The sequence below is a fragment of the Halichoerus grypus genome, chromosome 8, assembly GCF_964656455.1.
Source record: "Halichoerus grypus chromosome 8, mHalGry1.hap1.1, whole genome shotgun sequence".
NCBI classification, from domain to species: Eukaryota; Metazoa; Chordata; class Mammalia; order Carnivora; family Phocidae; genus Halichoerus; species Halichoerus grypus.
The window spans coordinates 74,426,283-74,445,140 of record NC_135719.1 but is presented as its reverse complement, the minus strand read 5'-3'; the positions used below and the strand labels follow the sequence as shown (position 1 = coordinate 74,445,140).

The 18,858-nt window shown below is 35.8% G+C and overlaps 1 protein-coding gene across 4 annotated transcripts in view; it reads left to right on the top strand.

Moving 5' to 3' along the window:
- Positions 1-18,858, top strand: part of CDIN1 (CDAN1 interacting nuclease 1) — a 254,139-nt gene that overhangs the window by 40,990 nt on the left and 194,291 nt on the right. For 3 of the 4 annotated variants that reach the window (XM_078053403.1, XM_078053402.1, XM_078053405.1), the window contains exons 2-4: positions 8,842-8,887; positions 9,777-9,841; positions 16,965-17,025. In XM_078053403.1, the coding sequence (XP_077909529.1) occupies positions 8,842-8,887; positions 9,777-9,841; positions 16,965-17,025 (172 nt within the window). The remainder of the gene's footprint in view (positions 1-8,841; positions 8,888-9,776; positions 9,842-16,964; positions 17,026-18,858) is intronic. The other variant, XM_078053404.1, reaches the window with a different exon arrangement.

The following is an 18,858-nucleotide window of genomic DNA, read 5'->3' as shown; positions in this document are numbered from 1 at the left end:
GTTAATACTTAAATTTAATTAGAAAGGAAAGAAATCTAGATACTTTAGACTCTAAATTGGAACATTTGAAATAGGGCAGATTTAGAGCAGAAAAGAATCTTAAAGATCAATTTATCTGACTCCTCTTCAGTTCTTCCTTCTTGATTCTCTTATTACATTTCTTTTCCTTTTTTATTTTGTTTGCTAGGATCTTCAGTTTGTTAGAATCTCCTAGAATAAAATCAGTCTCTTTCTCTTTTCTCCCTAATATCTAATCTGTGCAATAAATTTCTCACAGCTATTGATATTACCACTGTCATTGCTCAATTTTATGTATTTTTGTTATTTCCATCATTTCTTCTTTAATCTATGAGTTAGTTTGAAATGCATTTTTTTAATTTCTGAAAATAAGGGCTTTTGGGAACTTTTTAATCATTGAATTCTAATTTAATCACCTTTTTACAGGATATAGTCAAGTCCTGAGCAGAACTTTTGACAGCTTTATAGGGCTAGAAGACAAGGTTTCGGGATCAAGGGCTGGCAAAGGTGGGTGCTCATGTAAATGTCCCAAGCTTTGAGATAGGACCCTGAAGGGCCATACCCTAGGAGTAAATGTGAGCTGAAAGTAAGACAGCTCTACATGTCAGCTTGAGGTTCACCTCATTGGCCCCCAAAATTAATACCCAAAATTGGACTAAGCTGATTCTAGACTTCTAGTGCTCCCAGAATCAAATCAGAATTATCTCTGGAGAAAGATAACATTTTAGTCTTCAAATTATTTATAAAGCAGTTTTTCAAGTAGAATGACATATAGTGAGAGATACTCAGTCACATAAGTAGACATGTGACATGAATGAAAGCTAGTAGAAGCTGTAGAAATAGACTTAAAGGGTCTGTACTTATTGGAATATTAACAGAATTTTTATAATTGTGCTTTATTCAAGGAGTTAAAAAAGAAGATTGAAGCACGTTACGGGGAATTTTTTGAAAAATAATCCAATAGAAAATCTACAAGTGGAAAATACAAAAATTGAATTTGGATGGATTTAACAGTAAATTAGACATTATTGAAGAGAGGATTAGTGAACTGGAAGATAGAACAGAAGAAAATACCCAGAATGTAACACAGAATAACAAAGAATAACAAAAAGGTGGAACATATGAAGAGAGTAAGAGATGGAGGATATAGTAAGGGGGGCTCAGTACACTTATTTGGAGTCTCAGGAGAAGAGAGAGTGCTAAAGCAATGTTTGAAGACATAATGATGAAGAATATTCCCAAAATGATGAATGATACCCACCCACATATTTAAGAAGTCCAACAGTTTCTAAGCAAAAAGGGAAATAAATACTATAGTTAAAAGTCCGAAAAACTAAAGATAAAAAAAAATCCTGAAACTAGGTAGAGAAATAAGACACATTATCATTGAAAGAACCAAGATTTGACATCACCTACACATCTGTACTGATGGATTTATTAAAAGAAAATTATTCCAGATGCAAGAGAGGAGAAGGAAGGAAGGGCAGTGATATGGTACATATGTTGGTATATCTGAATGAACAGAGACATTATAAAGCAATAGCAATGCCTTGTGACTTTAAGATATAGGCACATATTGAATGGATCACTGGGTGTTATATGCAAACAATGAATCATGGAACACTACATCAAAAACTATGATGTAATGTATGGTGATTAACATAACATAATAAAATTAAATTTAAAAAAAAGATATATGCAGAATTAAAACAATGCCCATAGTATCTTAATTGCAGGAGGGAAGAACTGTAGATAGTGTTGAGAAGTTTCTGTGTTTTCCATGCAACAGTTAACACTAATTAATAATAAATTATGATCATTTGAGGAGGCATGTGATTATGTAGGACAATCATTAAATGAATAGTATAACTTGTAAAGAATGTACAACTTCCAAATTGCCAGTGTTCAAATAATGAAGAATAAGTATTAAACCAATTGAAACTAAGACAAGAAAGGAGAGAAAGGGAATGTAAAGTGGGTAAGACAGTTAGCATTTAGTAAGATGATTGATTTAATCCTGAATATATCAGTAATTACATTAAATATACATTGTTTAGCTACAATAATCAAAATAATGTGGTATCTGTGTAAAGATAAATATATCAATCAATGGAACAGATTAGAAAGTCCCAAAATAAGCCTTCAGATATTTGGTTTCCTCAAAGGCAGTAGTGATAATTCAGTGGGCATATGGTATGTGGTCAATTACATATTCGTATGAAAATAACAAAAACAAACTGCAACCCCTATCTCCTATCAATGTACAGATTTAATCCAAGATACATCATAGGCCTCAATGTAAGAGCTAACATTACTAAGCCTCTAAAAGAAAATATATGAGAATATCTTCATGACTGTAGGTAGGCAAAGATTTCTTAGAAGAGATGCACGGAAAGTGTGAATAATCAAATTAAAGAATTGATGAATTGGGTTTCATCAAAATGAAAAGCTTCCGCACTTCAAAAGATACCATAAAGAAAATGAAAAAGCAAGCGATGGACTAAGTACTAAGCTATGAGACAAGGATGATCAGCAATGGGGACTTTCCTTTAAAGTTGGTGGGAGTTTAAAATTGTTACAAACACTTTGAAAAATTGTTTGACATCTACTGATGCTAGAGATGTGCATGTCAGATGACCCAAAATTTCACTCCTACATTTATATTCATTAGAAATGTGTGCACATGTGCACCGAAAGGTATACAAGATTGTTCACTGCAGCATTATTTTCATTAGCAAAAGACTGAAAACAGTTCAGATATCCATCAACAATAGAATAGATAAATGTGGTATATACTTATACAGTAGAATATACTCTATAACAATGAGAAAGATTTAACTGCACTTAAATAACGTGGGCAACTTTCACAAACATACTGTCCCATGAAGGGGCCAGATACAGAAGAGCACACTGTGTTTCCATTAATGTAAAGTTTGCACACAGGCAGAGCACACCTATACAACTTAGCAATACTTATTTGGGTGGTAAAACTATAAAGAAAAGCAAGAAAGAGATGAACATAAAGATCAGGTTCGTTTGTGAGAGGAAAAGGTTGGTGATCAAGTAGGGTGCTTTTGGGGGTGCTAGCAGTGTTCTGTTTGTTTACTTAATGGCTCTGTGTGGTTTCGTTTTTCATATATTCATTGGCTGTACGTTTGTTCTGTTTTTTTTTCTTATTGTGTCTCACAATAAAAATAGTTTAAAAAGAGTAATATGTAATGGTGTAGATAAATGTTAATATCTTACATAATGAAGGCATGTGACAAAAAAGTATGTTAAAAACTTAGTTTTTAAAATGTTTATGTGTGTGCGTAGACACACGCACACACAAACACTCACAGCAGACACAGAATAAAAACACAGGAAGGATCTATGCCAGAATGCTAACAATGGACATCTTTGCACTTTACACAGAATATATACTATTTTCTAACTAGGAAACCCTTCATTAAATATTATTTAATAAAATTAACACCTGTAGAGGGTGTTGTCAAGACTGGGTTATTTATACTGTGTTGTTCAGGGAAGGATTTAAAGCTGCTTTATATGCAGTAAATAGCATTTTGAACAAAAGACATATATGCAGTCACATAGAGACACTTCAGGCAATGGTGTGGTTATTAACAGAATATACTTTAGCTGCAGCAGCAATAATGGAAATTACCCAACAATTTTTTAATCCTACCCTGTTTCTTGAAGTCAATAGTTCCTTTATCTTTCAACACAAAAAAGAGCAGCATTTTTATGTAGCTAGTTAAAGGAAAACTGCAATTTGTTTTTTTTTTAAAAAGGGAATATTGTCTAAGGCCACAGAATTTGCTCAAAACATCCGTAACTTCAATTTCCTATTAAAAAAGCAACAGTGCCTACCTTGCAGGGTTGTCTAGAGTGTGATGTGATAGCATATAAATGCTCAAGCAGGGCTATTAGTACACGTAACATGTAGAACTGATTTCTGGGAACTTTTGGAAAGGAAGACTAGCACTGAGATGAAGAGTTTGGGTTTGGGAATTGGACCTGGATTTTGATTCCCCACTCTACAAATAAGCAATTGTGTGTATTACTTAACTTCTCTTCCTTCATTTCCACATCTTTAAAATAAGGAAGATAATAGTACTGACCTCAGAGGGTTGTTGTGGGGGTAAAACAAAGTGCCCAGTATAGTGTCTAGCACAAAGTAAATATCCATATAAATTTTAGCTCTTGTTGTAGAGCTGTTTTATATGTGACTTCAGGTTATCAGCAAGAGTAGTTAAGAGCCTGGGACAGTAACCACTCTTTTTTCATATATATAACACCTATAGCCTTTCAAAATTTTCTTTTTGATAATTGATTATTGCTAAGCCTAATGCTGCCATGTATATAGTCATTTATGGGAATATTTGCCATGATTGGGCATAAAATATAGTCTGCAACCTTGATATGAAGTTGAAAATTGGGAAGAGAGGAAATGGGGAAGTAGGTAGAATGCATAAATATTTCTCTATTTCTTGAATTTAACTATTTTTCTCCTCCTGTCTGCTCCTCCCCCACCCCCCAGTATCAGAGTATCAGTAATCTCTCTCCAGATTCTTTCCATTTTGCATTGTATGTTCCTGAAAAAAAAAAAAAAAAAAGTTGTGTTTTTTTTGTACCAAGTCTTGCTATCTTATTGAATTTCATTTTGATTTTATGGGGGGGGGGAAGGCTCTCCGTTTGAAATTTGTGTGTAGGTGTGTAGGAAGGTGGGAGTGAGGGAGGGTAGATGCACTGCTGTCATAGAACACCTTCCTTGACCAGTATTCTGAATCATTAACCACAAAGAGCCAGTGTTCCATTGTGTTCTTTCACAGACTTAGAGAGGTTGCACCTTGTAACCATGAGGTCTCCAAGTCTATTGCTTTGTAGGAGTATCCTGCTTCATATCCCTTTAATTGGTTACTGCTTTCTGAGTCCCAGAAATAATATTTATTTTGCTCAGAGAATTTTGAGCTCAGTAAAGTGTAGACATTTAAGCTTCCCAGATTCTGTCGCAAAAGGAGCTTGGAAATTAAATAACGGTACTTACTTTTTTATGGTCTTTTTTCAGAGGTTGGGTACTTGAAAGAGGAAGAACATAAAATGTGTGGTATCTTCTTCCTTAAGATTCTATTTTTTTTTTAAGTCTCCACTGGGAACGTGAGGACTTCCTTCTTATATGAAAGTTGAATTGCAACTAGGACTGTGCTGAGCTCTGTCTGCTCTTAGTCTCTGCAGCACTCATGAAACCCTCTGATGTTCATTTTCTCTAATATGCTTCAGGTTACTTGAATATCTTAGCTGGACAGATTTGGGGACATGTTGAGTTAAATATTGAATGGGGAGCTGGTATATCGCCTTTTCATACACCTGACATTTGAAGAGTCCTGGATGCAATATAAAATGAGAGTAAATAGTACTCCATCAATATTTAAAGTCTGTATGGAAAAATCATATATACACTGCCCAATTTATGATCTCTGGGTATATCAATTTAGTGACACAGTGACAGGCAGAGGAACAATTTTAAGGAAGCCAAATACAGTAGCTGCCAGCTAAGAAGAGAATTAGAAAGGACAAAAATGAACAGTCCTTTCCAAGTAGCGCATCCCATACATGTGCCATCATGATGGAGTACCTTTTCTCCTCCTCCATCACGTCTCCTATTTCCAGAATACATAGAAACTGGAGTGGGTATATTTCTTCTTTTTGAAGGTTAAAAAAAAAAAGCATATATTATTACTCAGAAGAAGTATGGAGCGTGGTCAGTTCAATTTATGGTTGCTTGAGCATCTGAACAATGTTCTCAAGGCCCTGGGCTCTTTCTCTCTTCTGTGCCTCCATCCTCATTTTGTTGGCTCTGATCTCATGCTTGCTTATCCACTGTTGCAGTATGATGGCTCCGGCTCTGTGTAGCTGTTCATATGACTCAGACAAGGTTTTACATAGCCATTCTAGGGGTCCACTGGCTTGCTCTTCTTTTCTCAGAAAGCTACAGGGTGAGGTGCGTAATCTGAGAGGGTAGCATGGGAAAAAAGACAAACTGATTTTTTGAAGAGGTTTTAATAATATATCTTGGGCATTCGTGCAAAATCAGTGACTCTATTTTTGAACATGTAAATCTAAAACACAAAATGCTAAGGGAAACATGTAGGCTCCAAAGCCAGTGTAGTCTTGAAATATGTGAGAATGCAGAGTGTGATTTGCTTTGCTAGATCCCTAAAAAATATGTTGGTACTTGACAGTGTTCTCATTTTTGCTTTTTTGGCTGCACATACATATTGAAAGTTTCCTCTAAGTCAGTTACTTTATCTTTTCTTTTTTTTTTTATCTTGATGGCATATTTCCCCCTACCCATGACCTTGGGACAGAATAGATGCTCAGTGAATACTGCTGACTGATTGACTGTGGTGTTCAAGATAGACTTTTCAGTTACACAGTGTCTTTTTCTCCCCTCTTCTTTGGCTGAAAACCATATTCCTGTGAACCTGGTGATTGTTGAATTTATACCAAAACTTCTGCACTCTTTGCCAATCAAATCAAACACTGGGAGGTTGCAGTGGGGGAAGGGCAGACATGGTAAGCTCTTCAGAGCTGTACCCTTGAAGATTGTGATTGCTCTAACCTCCTCTTGCCTCTTTCCCTTTGGAATATCTTCTCAGAATTAACACTCCGGAGGAAAGTAACAAATGATATACACTGGAGTCAATGTCTTGGTTGCACTAATACTTTCCTGCTCTTTAAGGTATGAGTCATGTTCAGAACACTCTTCTGTAAGCTTAGCACATACACGAACAGAGCTTGGTTGGCAAATAACCTGGCAGAGGTCATTCAGCTCTCTACAGCTTTGTCTAGTCAACCAAACCCAAAGCATTTTGGACCCAGGTCTGTCTATCCTTTTTACTGTGCTAAGTATGTCATTTGCTCTCTTTATGTCTAGGCCAGTTTTACCTCCTCCTGGAATCTTCTCTCTAACCCCATTGGCCACTGAGAAAATGGGTTACTTCATAGTCTCTGTCCACAGTTTCTGCTGAATTGAATTCTAAGCAGTTTAAAGGTAGTTTCCTGGCTAAAGACATTATCTCATCTTCTGTTTTTACAGTACCTTCAACTCTTGACCAACTTCTTATTCTGAAACTGTTTATTCCTAAACTTATTTCTCCAGCTGTCTCTTAGTCTTCCCATTCTGGGTGTCCACAGTTACATTTTTGTTTTATTCACAGTTTCGTTTCCTCCTCCTTAGTCATTGGTCCCCAACTTGCCAATTACAAGCACATTTATTGCCATCATATTTTCTGACCCTTAGAAACCAACATTTTGTCCATCATTAAATGATTAACCTAAATATGTTTTGCTGTACAATGAGGAGGGGGTCTATTTATTGCACATAAATATCTAATGTATTGACTTATTCAGTAGTTTGTAAGGATCTGGGCTTAATTTTGCCATTTTTTTTTTTTTTTTCAGAAGCTGTTTGTCAGAAACCCTACTAGGGTATGTGATTTCATATGAAGTTCAGGCAAGCCAGGAATAATAGGAAGATTTTATGTGTAAAATTGGCTTTTTCAAAGGTGGTTTCCATTTTTAAAGGGAAACTGAAAAAATTGGACTATAGCGAGTTTATAATTTTTTTTATAATTTTTATTCAATCTCAGTGCTTTTGAGTTATTGAAGCAATTCTTTAGTAACGATCGGTTTTCCTTGCTAAACATTTACAGTGTTTGTGTTTTTTAACCTATTTTTTTGTAGTCTGATGAGAATGGAAAGGGTTTTGAAGCCAAATCTATGATGGTATGCAGAAGATGACAACACTGTGGCAGCGAGTAAAGAAATATGCTGTCATTGTTTTTATTTCACACTCTCCAAATTACCTGTGATGAGCTTAAGAGGTTTCATTCACGCATAGAAAAATTTTAATTATTCATAGTGCTTTGGTGTACCATAAAAGTCGAATTATTAACACTGTAATTTGTTCAGATAGCATTTAGTAGAAAATATATCAGAAATAATTAATTGTTCTCAAGATATGATAAGGTAGATATATCTACAGAGGGCAATCAAAAAGAGTAGCAGTAGGATATTGATTGCTTTTTAGAGGAAAAAAAAATTCTGTTCCATTTCTAAATGTTCACAATTGTGATAGGCAAATTCCCACTTGGGAAGAGTGTTTTCTAGGTCGTTTCACTGCCAAGTGTTTGACATTGTGTGGAGTCTTGGATGCATAAGGCTTATGGCCGTCTTTGGGAATGACGTACCCCTAGGACCTCGGCTTTCTGCTGTGAAAGCTCCTATTTTCAAAGCCCACTAGTGTCAGTAGGAACGTTCCAGTGGTCTCTCGGTGCTACTTCTAGTGAAGACCAAAGTTTTTCCCCCTGACTCTGAGATAGCTGCAGGAGAGGATACCTGTCCGCTAACAAAATAAATTTAGAATGCTGCCAGCGAGTGAACCGCCTGTTCTCCACTGTTTATGGGATTTGACTCTTATCACTTACTAATGGAAGTAAACCTTGCTTCCTTTTGGTCTGTTTTAACATAACTGCACGCTACAGGCATGATTTATAATCATTCTAAAGTTAAAAAAACGTCCAAATTGTATGATCGTTTGCTCCGAGACCATCCATATTTTTCCCTTTCCCTTTTTCTGTCTCCTTGACCTAGCAGCAGGAAGCCTTTGTTTGAGGTGTTCATCTGGAACAACTTTTCCACACTTGTTTTCATGTTCTGTTAGATTACAGGGCAGCAGGCCTACCTTTGAAGCTCCTTTCTCTTTTGTTTCTTTGCCGTGCACTCCAGTAATTAACTTTGTCCTTCTTTTATTTGTTCCAGTCAATCGCAGGCCACTCTGCTGAGCATCTTCTCCCAGGAGTACCAGGTTAGAAGTTTTCTCCTTTGTGAGGGTTGACAGGTGCCTAATTGAATGATGAATGTCCCTTTATTTCTTTGTAATTGAACTGCCAGCTCTCTGATTGGGTTGGAGGATGTTCTCCTTTCCACATCAAGCACCGCCTGCGTCTCAGTGGAGGCCTGCCAAGCCTACCCATCCATCTGTCTAATAACATCTAGCCTTTGCTTATTTGGTGGACCTGTAATAAATTATGCTAAACCATTATTATTCTGACAATAATAATTTCCCTGTGTTGCGTGGTTCCATGTGCTAAATGTTTGCTGACTTGCACTGTCAGTGCCGCTTTCCATTGCTGACAGAGATGATGATAAATGACCATTGCTGGAGTGGCAGAAGGCAAGAGAGGCAGAAAATGGAGTCATTTATCATGAGATGACAGGTGTCAGTCAAGTGGCAAGTCTCTATGGAATTACTTTTTGTAGTTTTCAAATAAGTTGTTTTTAAGCAATGTTCTTCCTGGTTAAAAATGGCAATTGGATTGTAAAACTAGAGTGCAGAGGACTTAGATGGAATTGAATTGAGGGAAAATTAATACAAAGGTTGAAAGAGGGAACAAGTTTTTCTTTGCCCTCTGCAACCCTAAGCAAACTTATTTAGATTCAATTACTATGACCCTGTTGGCTTTTACATATATACTGTACCTTGTGGTACAGGCTGAAGACATCCTGGCCAAGCAGTAGAGATTAAAATGCATAGATTCATAAAGTAGAAGGAAAAAAGACCTACCACCACTCAAATCCCCAAACTATTATTCAGCTTGCCCTATGTGCTAGATATTGGGATGAAGAGATATGTCATTCTGTTCTTGAACCTGATGCGTGACACAACATAAAGATCTTTTTTTGTTTTGTTTCAGAAACATATTAAAAGAACACATGCCAAACATCATACTTCAGAGGCGATTGAAAGTTATTATCAGAGGTATGACCTGCCTGCCCCACTAGAGGGTATCATAGTACCTATTAATTGTAATAATAATTATGAATAAATTAGGTTACTAAATTAATTGTCTATATAACATTTCAGGGCATTGTGATACAAGTCTTACTTAAGACTTAAGGTATATTTTTTTAATGATTTCTCAAATGGTGTGTTTAAAGAATATGGTGAGACTATCTTGATTGTGTGTTATGCATACTATGTAAGAAATCCTTACAGTATTATGAAATCTCAGTTGGCTACTTTAAACTTACTGTAAGTGCATATCTTGTATAGATGCATGTTAATACACACATGTATCTACATATATGTATGAAAGTTCTCGAATCAAGTTTTCTTATTTAGATCAACAAGTTGAAAAATACATTAGAAAATAAGATTGAATTTTGGTTCACTTCTATCTTGCATCATAAGTATTGGGTTTGCCATTTTAGAAATGAAGAAAAAGGACATGTCAAGTAAGGACATATGGAGATAGATAATAATAGACAACTGTCACATTTTAAATGGGGTTTTGTATTTTAAAAAGAAAATCTGGGTATTAAATCACCAACATAGTGTCCAGGGGATATTTTAATTTCGGCCTAATTTATTATAAATAGTTTTCAACCTCTGTTCTAAAACAGAAGGTTTAAAGTGGCTTTTCAAAAAGAAGAAGGTAGTAGGAAGGGAAAAATGAAGGGGGGAAATCGGAGGGGGAGAGGAACCATGAGAGACTACGACTCTGAGAAACAAACTGAGGGTTCTAGAGGGGAGGGGGATGGGGGGATGGGTTAGCCTGGTGATGGGTATTAAAGAGGGCACGTTCTGCATGGAGCACCGGGTGTTATACGCAAACAATGAATCATGGAACACTACATCAAAAACTAATGATGTAATGTATGGTGATTAACATAACATAATAAAATAAAATAAAATAAAAAAATAAAGTAGCTTTTTAAAAAAAATTCTAAAAACGATACTGTCTTTGTAATATGACTGAATAATTTATAACTGTAAATGGTAATGGTTTGCATTAGAATTGTTGGTTTCTTAAATATTTCAAGGACATATTGGAAAGGAAAGCTGTCTGAAATATGCTCTTAAATTATTACACCTAAGATTGACAGATCAACGTTTCTGTGGCGATAGTGACACCACCGATTTTAGATGAATGATTTTTGTGCACAAAAATTTTATGAATGAAATGAGTATCTGGAATAAATACGGTATCGTGTTTCTGGAAAGTCGTTTTTTAAGAATTGAGAAGTGTTTATTGAAAATAAAAGTTATTGAAGTTATTAGCCTTTTAAAAAATTATATACTGTGCCATGTATGATAAGAGATGCGTTCAGTTTTCAGTAGTAGCGTCTGTTAAAGATACACACACCACATATGCACACACACTTTTGTGTCTAGGAGAATTCCCCTCTAAACAAGTCTTTGTAGAATTTGAATTGATTTTTTCCAAATTTATAGTCTCTTCAGTGACATCAACATTTGAATGCAAGTTATAACCTAAATCATTCATGAAAAATGAAGAATGGCTCACAAAGTGCTATGAAGTCAGCAACAGCTTTGGAATCCAGACCCTCCAAAGAAAGACTGAAAAGTTACTTACCTGTCAAAAAGTACATTTTTGTTTATAAAAATGATCATCTTAGGCCATCATATAAAAGTTTGGTTCTATGTCCAGGCTTTAAAGCCTTGGTAACATAAGCAGTAGAAAATAGAGCCTTTCCTAGAAATTTGGAGATCCACTTACGGGCCATGGGGCTGCCCTCTGACAGTCATTTTCATTGTTGTTTAAAGGCCATTTTACTTAGATGATTTCTAAGACCTCTCGGTGCTGCTTTTTAAAATTTAGTTTCATTTAAAAGTGTATTTAATTATTGAGGTATGAACATACTTTATTGGATTATCTGAGTTGGTCAAGCCAGAAATAAAATTCTTTCCTGTAAATATGGTTACTTAATGATGAACATTTGGGTGAGCAATAATGAGACTACAGAAATATATACACATATATTTATATATATTTATAAATTTATTTAAATGTGAGAATCTCAGTTGTTTTAAGGAGTCACAAATTTTGAAGTAAAAATGTGAAGTTAGGCTGTAATGGACAGTCTAATAAGAAAACAGTCTCACCAAATTCTTACTTGACCACCCTGTTCCCTGGCTTTTTGCCCTGCACTCTGTGCTTGGAGATGGGCCACGTTGTTACCTTTCAGATGGATTGACCACACAGCCTCTTGTAAACGTGCTGGTTAAATGTCCCTGTAGTCTCTAAGGTAAATTGGCCTTTATAGAGTTTTGTTTTCCAGCTGATAATAATAAAGGCAAATTGTATTATATCAAAACATATCTAAGCAGTTTGACAATACTAATACTTTCTTTAATTCTTTTTCTTTTATAAAAGTAATACTTGCATATTGTAGAAATTAAGCACACCTGTGATGGTATAGAAAGGAATGGATGATCGCACATAATTGTGGCAGCCACAGGTAACCACTGTGGTATTTTTCATTGTAGTCTTTTGTCAATCCATTTTTATATAGATGAGGTCATACTATATATACCATTGTGAATCCTGAATTTTGTACTTGGAAAAATGTGTACAACATAGTATCACTTTGTAGAAAGCTTTCTGTAAACATTTTATTGATTGCATTATTTCATCATATGAAAGTACCATAATTTACTGAATTATAACTGTTGAACATATATGTTTCTAATGTTGTAATATAAAAATAATACTGTGATAAACATTTAGGTACATAAGTGTTTGCAATTTGGATTAGTTTTTTAAGATTTCTATGTATATAATTACTGGTGCAAATAATGAGCATTTAAAGATTTTATATGTTGCCAAATTACTGTCTAGAAAGTTTATAATGGTTTCGCCATTGCACCTAGTCAGAGAATTCCTTTGTCTCTGCATTCTTGCTAGTGTTAAGATGATCTCAATTCAGAATTCGAAATCTGTATTTATAAACCATATAGTCCACAGTGTGATTCCATCATGGTTAACTGAAAGTTCAAAGTATCCAAATATCAGCTGAAAATGTTTTCTCGAGCTTTTGAATTATTGAGGAAATTTCCTCACTTGATCTTCATGTTGTGTATGTACAGATACAGCTTGGTGTGCATTCTGAAAACAACTCTATTCTTTACCCCTGTATCAATGGCATTTTATTTCCAAACAGGAAACATACTTGGTAAAATTTATTTAGGCCATCCAGACTGTTGCACGGGGGCATGTATGCACACACACAGACACACTCACAAGTGGTCAGATTTGCAAATCCCCATCAATAGCAAGGTTTAGAAATGTTGTCTCCCATCTTTTCCCTTCTTCCAACATACACTGTTTGAGGGCAAGCTTTATTAGCTTTAGAGAATCAGATCAATTGAATTTCATTCAGATTTTCACATGGAAAAAAGGCTAGCTCAAATATGTTATTGACATTACATGACAAAAATAGTTTCTGAAAATTTGAACTACTTTTTTGTTTAATTATCACAACTTACTTTGCACTCACTGTGTCCCATCTACCAAGCCTGGAATCAAGTATACAAATGTGAATAAGACATGGTACCTGCCCTCAACTGCTCTGTTTTAGTGGAAAAACAGCTGCATACTTGGAGATGGGCTCCAGAAATTTTAAAGGTAGAATCAACAAAGATGGTATTCAGCTGTAAGCTTAGAACAGAATTTTGGTAGTTTTTTGAAGTTATGCCATTATAATTATTATGAAAATAATTATTATAAAATAATAAAGATCAAATAACTTTTTAATATTTTAAATCAGGGGTGCCTGGGTGGCTCAGTCGGTTAAGCGTCTGCCTTCAGCTCAGGTCATGATCCCAGGGTCCTGGGATCAGCCCCACATAAGGCTCCCTGCTCAGCGGGGAGTCTGCTTCTCCCCCTGCCGCCTCCCCCACCTCGTGCTCATGTGTGCTCTCTCTCTCTCAAATAAATAAATAAATAAATCTTTAAAAAATATTTTAAATCAGTACATATCATTTTAATCTTAGATGCTAATAAATCTTTCACACTCAAAGAAACATAAAATGGACTTTCCATGAAGATCTTGTAAGGATGGTTTCAACCCACAGGATAAACAGTTCTTAGCCCTCCTATGGCAAAGCTTAGAGGATGGCACATAGCTTCTGTGCAAAGTAGTTTTAATTTACAAATAGGTATTAGGAAGATGGCCCAGGTTACCTTAATGTAGTATCCATAATCACATCTTTATATCTCAGTTATAATTCAGACCTTTGCTAAGGATCTGTTGGATGTAAGTTCAGCATTCATTTGTGTAGGCCTCTCCCAAGATGCTTCCAGTCCAATTGGAGAGAGAAACAAACCATTGTAAATGTATGGAAAGTCTACACTGCAAGTTTGCACAAGATGTTTTGAGAATACAGAGAAGGGTAGCATTAGGAATTTCTGATCATGTCCTTACTGAATGTTTTCTGTAATTAGTATGCTCCTTTGATTGCATATCTAAATATTTGAATAAAACTGATCTGTCACTTGGTATAGAAGACAATTAAAGTTCCCAGAAAGGAAAACTTACTTCAAATTAATTTTCACTTAATTTCTTTTCCCCAGTACTTCTGAAGTGTTACAGAATATAGTTAGGAAACAAATTGGAGAATAAATATATTCAGAAGCAGGCCTACCCTTTTCAACATTTGAAGGCCCCTCAGTCGACCTTGGGGGATGGGGTTCCATTTCAGAGCTTTACTGTTCACCGGCTAAGAGAGCCCAGACGGGTTTCATCCGTACCCTGGGGTCTTGTTTCTTGGCAACTAGGCAGCTTTTAACAAGCTCATAATTAGGAATTTCTACTGCATTAAGTATGAACATGTTTCTATATAGATATAGTGGATTATTGTTTGACCATCTCCTGTTCTTTAAACTTAACAGAGGCACTCCATTGGTTAATGGTTAATGCAACATTTACGTGAAACCATGGAGTTTTGAGTCCAAACAACAGTTCCCTGGCATAGGCAGTGGTCTGAGGTCTAGCTACTCTTTTTCATTTTTTCCTATCAGCTCTCAAAGCTCTGCTCTGGTCATACTAGAGCCTTTCCTGGTCCTCAGACACCCCGGGCACATTCCCGACATTTGTGCTTACTGTTGTCTTGCTGGGAATGTTCTTCCTCCCATGGCTCCCCGCTTGCTTTCTTATGGGCCTCGACCCACGTGTCACTTGGAGATGGCTTCCCGACCAACCTATCTAAGCTTCCATTTTATCGTAGAATATATCATTATATTATGTATGTATTTCTGTGTTTTCATTGTCTCCACTGCAATATCATCTCTGTGATGGCAGGAACCATGGAAGATTTGTTCCCTGCTGCTCCTTCAGAACCTGGAACAGGCCCAATACAAGTTAGCTCTCAGAAATATTTGTGGGATAAATGAATGTTGAGTAGAAAGTTGTGAAGATACCCTAATATCAGTATAGGCTTAACTAATCTGACCCAGAGTCTGAACCCTTAATGAATGTGCATGTTTGGTGGCTTTGAATGCAGGATTAGTTGGTCAGACTTGACCGAACTGATTGGTTGTTTCCGGAGCAGCCCTATCAGTGCAATGGAAATGTTGTGAGTTGATGTGAGGTTCTGAGCTAAGCTGGTTCCCAGGGACCTTTCTCTAAACCACACTTGCCTTTTTTTTTTTTTTTCTTTTCTTCTGAAAGTGCTTATTTCTCAATTAGATTCCTAAACAGTTTTTTCAAGGAAGTCCCCAGTTTATGGAAAATGAACTTAATAGAATTACTTTGAAGTTATAATGATCCTGAGACTTCCTACCTTGAATAATTTACTTTTATTCCACTTTGTTTATAGGAAAATCATACATCTTCATAAACATACTTGTGAAATAATATAATTTAGTGTCTGCTTGTGGTAGTTACATGGAAGACCTCATCTGTTGACCTTGATTTTTACTATCAAACAGATATTGTTAATTTATTCACTCAAACGGCATACTGTAGAGAAAACATCCATATTGAATTCTCTTTTCTTATCCAGTATGGCTTTTAAAAGTTATTAATCAGTCATTTATTAAAGAAAAAATATATGTATGTATAATGCAATCACCTATTTTAAGCCAAAAACTGTTTTAGGCATAATAAATGGAATAAAATACAATTCTTCTACCCTCGTCAGGCTTTCAACCCTGCATTGGGGGATGGGTTTGAGGTGGACAAGTAACTAGGCAGATACAATATGACGCTGTGTTAAGTGATGGAGAGATTTACAAGGTGCTCATCGATTGTACCTTGGGACACCTAACTTTCTCCTGGCTTGTGGTGGATTGAAGAAAGTTACATGTAAGCTGAATCACGAGTTCTCCAGCTGAGGGTTGGAGTGCAGAACAGTGACTACAGATGAGACTGGCCGAGGACAGTAGGTGGGAACCAGATTATGAAGAAATTTGTAAGAGGTACTAAGTGGTTATAATTGAATCTTGAGATTTAATGTGGGGCTGTGAAATGTTTTGAGGAGAATGGCACATTCAGATTTTTGCTTAAAAAAAAAATCACTCTGGCTTCCATGTCTGGGATGGATTTGGGGAGGTTTTTTTGTAGGTTTTTTTTTATAGTGGGGTTAGGGAATGAGGAGGGATGGAGGTTATGATAGAAATCCAGGACATAAAAGATGATGCCTTGTATTGCCTGACAAGGTGTGCTGACCCACCGATGACAGGTCTGCTCCATTTGTTTCTTAATAAGGTGTCAACCAATGGATGCTTTTTTTCAAACCATAAGAGTAAACTCACTTTCTTCGCATAAGGTGGTTGTGGTATAGATAAAGCCAGGTGACAGGGCTAGTTCTTTTCAAAATCACTTCTGTCTTCATGGAAGGGAAGGGAGCCCAACCTGCTCATACCTCGCACCCCCAACTTCAGTTAGTAAGTTTCCAGTGGTTTTGAGGTAAGTTTTTTTTTGTTTTCCTTTTCCCTTCAATGCTTTTCCTATGACAGTAGCATACTAGAGTTGAGCGTGGCATTTGCCCAGGAGAAACGTGTACACACAGGGGATGCTGACAAGTCTATGCTGGCCTTTTCTTGTCACTGCATTACCACTTGGCTTTGTCTGTCTAGGTACCTGAATGGAGTGGGGAGAAATGGAACTGCCCCAGTGCTCCTGGAGCTGGCCAATGAGGTAATGTTATTGTTATTATTTTACTTAAACCTGCATAAAACCTAAGGGGCCTATCTAGAGTAGCTTTGCTTGGAATTATAATTAACCTTAAAGAAAGAGGTTTTGAGGTGCATTAGACATTTAAATTGCTCCCTGGTCTCTTTGTAGTTTTAATAATTGGACAAAGAACTTCATATATTAATAAATCAGTTAACATAATTAGTCTACTTCTTTTAAGGCAAATGTATAAACAGCTTCTTGGTTTCTTATTTTGTGGGAAATTTCAACCAAACAGCTCAGGACATGCTCATCTTTGGATGTGTTGTCTTAATTTAGTGTGAGAAATACCTGTGTTAAGTAAAGAGACGTATGCCAAGAAAACCTATGCTAACTATTATAAAAATGAGGAGAGAAACTGTATACTTAAAAATGTAATGTTTACTTGATTTATTTTTTTGTTAGCAAACTTTTATTATGATAAAAGATACATGCCTTGAAAAGTCTCTTTATATGAAGAAGCATACTGTTCTTAGTAACACCAAGTATAAAGTGATTTATTGAACTTATTTGTTAACTCTGATCTGCTTCTGTTTGGGGAAACAAATAATAGTCTTACATTTAAAAAAGGAAACCCTCAAGATTTCCCATGAATGAAGAAGCTATAAAAAGTTCATAATAGTGGCAGAGAGCATACTGAAAAATAAAATATTTAATTCCTAAACTTTGAAATATTTATCCACTATAATAAGAGCAATACAATATTTAGTCTAACTTGGAACTGCTTGTGCAAACCTCACAGGGATGGAATGCAATGTACACTGTTTTCGTGTTGCATTATAATGGAAAACATAGAAGCAAGGCAGAAAATGTGTGTTTGCATTAAAGATGACTCAGTAGTGTGAGCATTAAGTGTTGTGGTAGCAGCACGTTCTACATGTTACATTAGCAAGGAAGGATGGTTTCTCTCACAGCTTCTGTCTGCTGTGCCACTACATTCAGCAAATGAGCAATTACCTATCAGTTACTAGAGGGTTTTAATGGTCTAGGCAGTGTCTACACCATCTGATACGATAGTTAACATATAAAATGCACTTCTCCTCCTAGCAAAACATGTATTCATATTTTTTTCTACTTCTAAAGCAAGGTAGTTTTTAAATGTCTTCAGACTTGTTTGTTATGAGTTGATTCTATGAGCCACTTGAGGTTACTGTGCTGTAACTAGGAATTTAGTGATTGTCCTTTATGAAAAAAAACATAGATAAAGGAGTGAGCTAACAGCATCTAGAAATAATGTGATGCAAATATGGTACTCATTTTTATAGATGATGATATTGATGACATAGGTTTTACGTAGTAGCAATTTATATTCATTTGAATTTTTAATGGATATTTGTGTTGAGCTTAGCTTATTTAGCTGCCCTCACCATCCATCTTCTAGTACTATGGAAAATTTTAAGCCACTAACACATTTTCTCCTACATTGGTAAACCTGTTATTTACCACAAATATATAGAATATTTAATCAAAGAAAAGAGTTACTAAAGATTTTTTCTGTCCTTTGGCTGCAGATTAGCACAGAGGTAATAGCACTTTCTGAGTGACTGCGAATGCATCAGGGAAATTTGGGAATGACTGGTACCAGATTATGGCTTCTAAACAACTAGGCTGCCATTTTTATATGATAGTTAATACTTAAATGACATATGCTTGCATCTGGTGACAATTGATGTGATGGTAATGCTTTATGAGTCAATATATATTTAATCAGTGGAAACTGTAAAAACTGATGAGAAATATATAACATTGGTACATTACAGTGTGCAGTAGCTCTCTTAAACAAGAACACCGTATTGT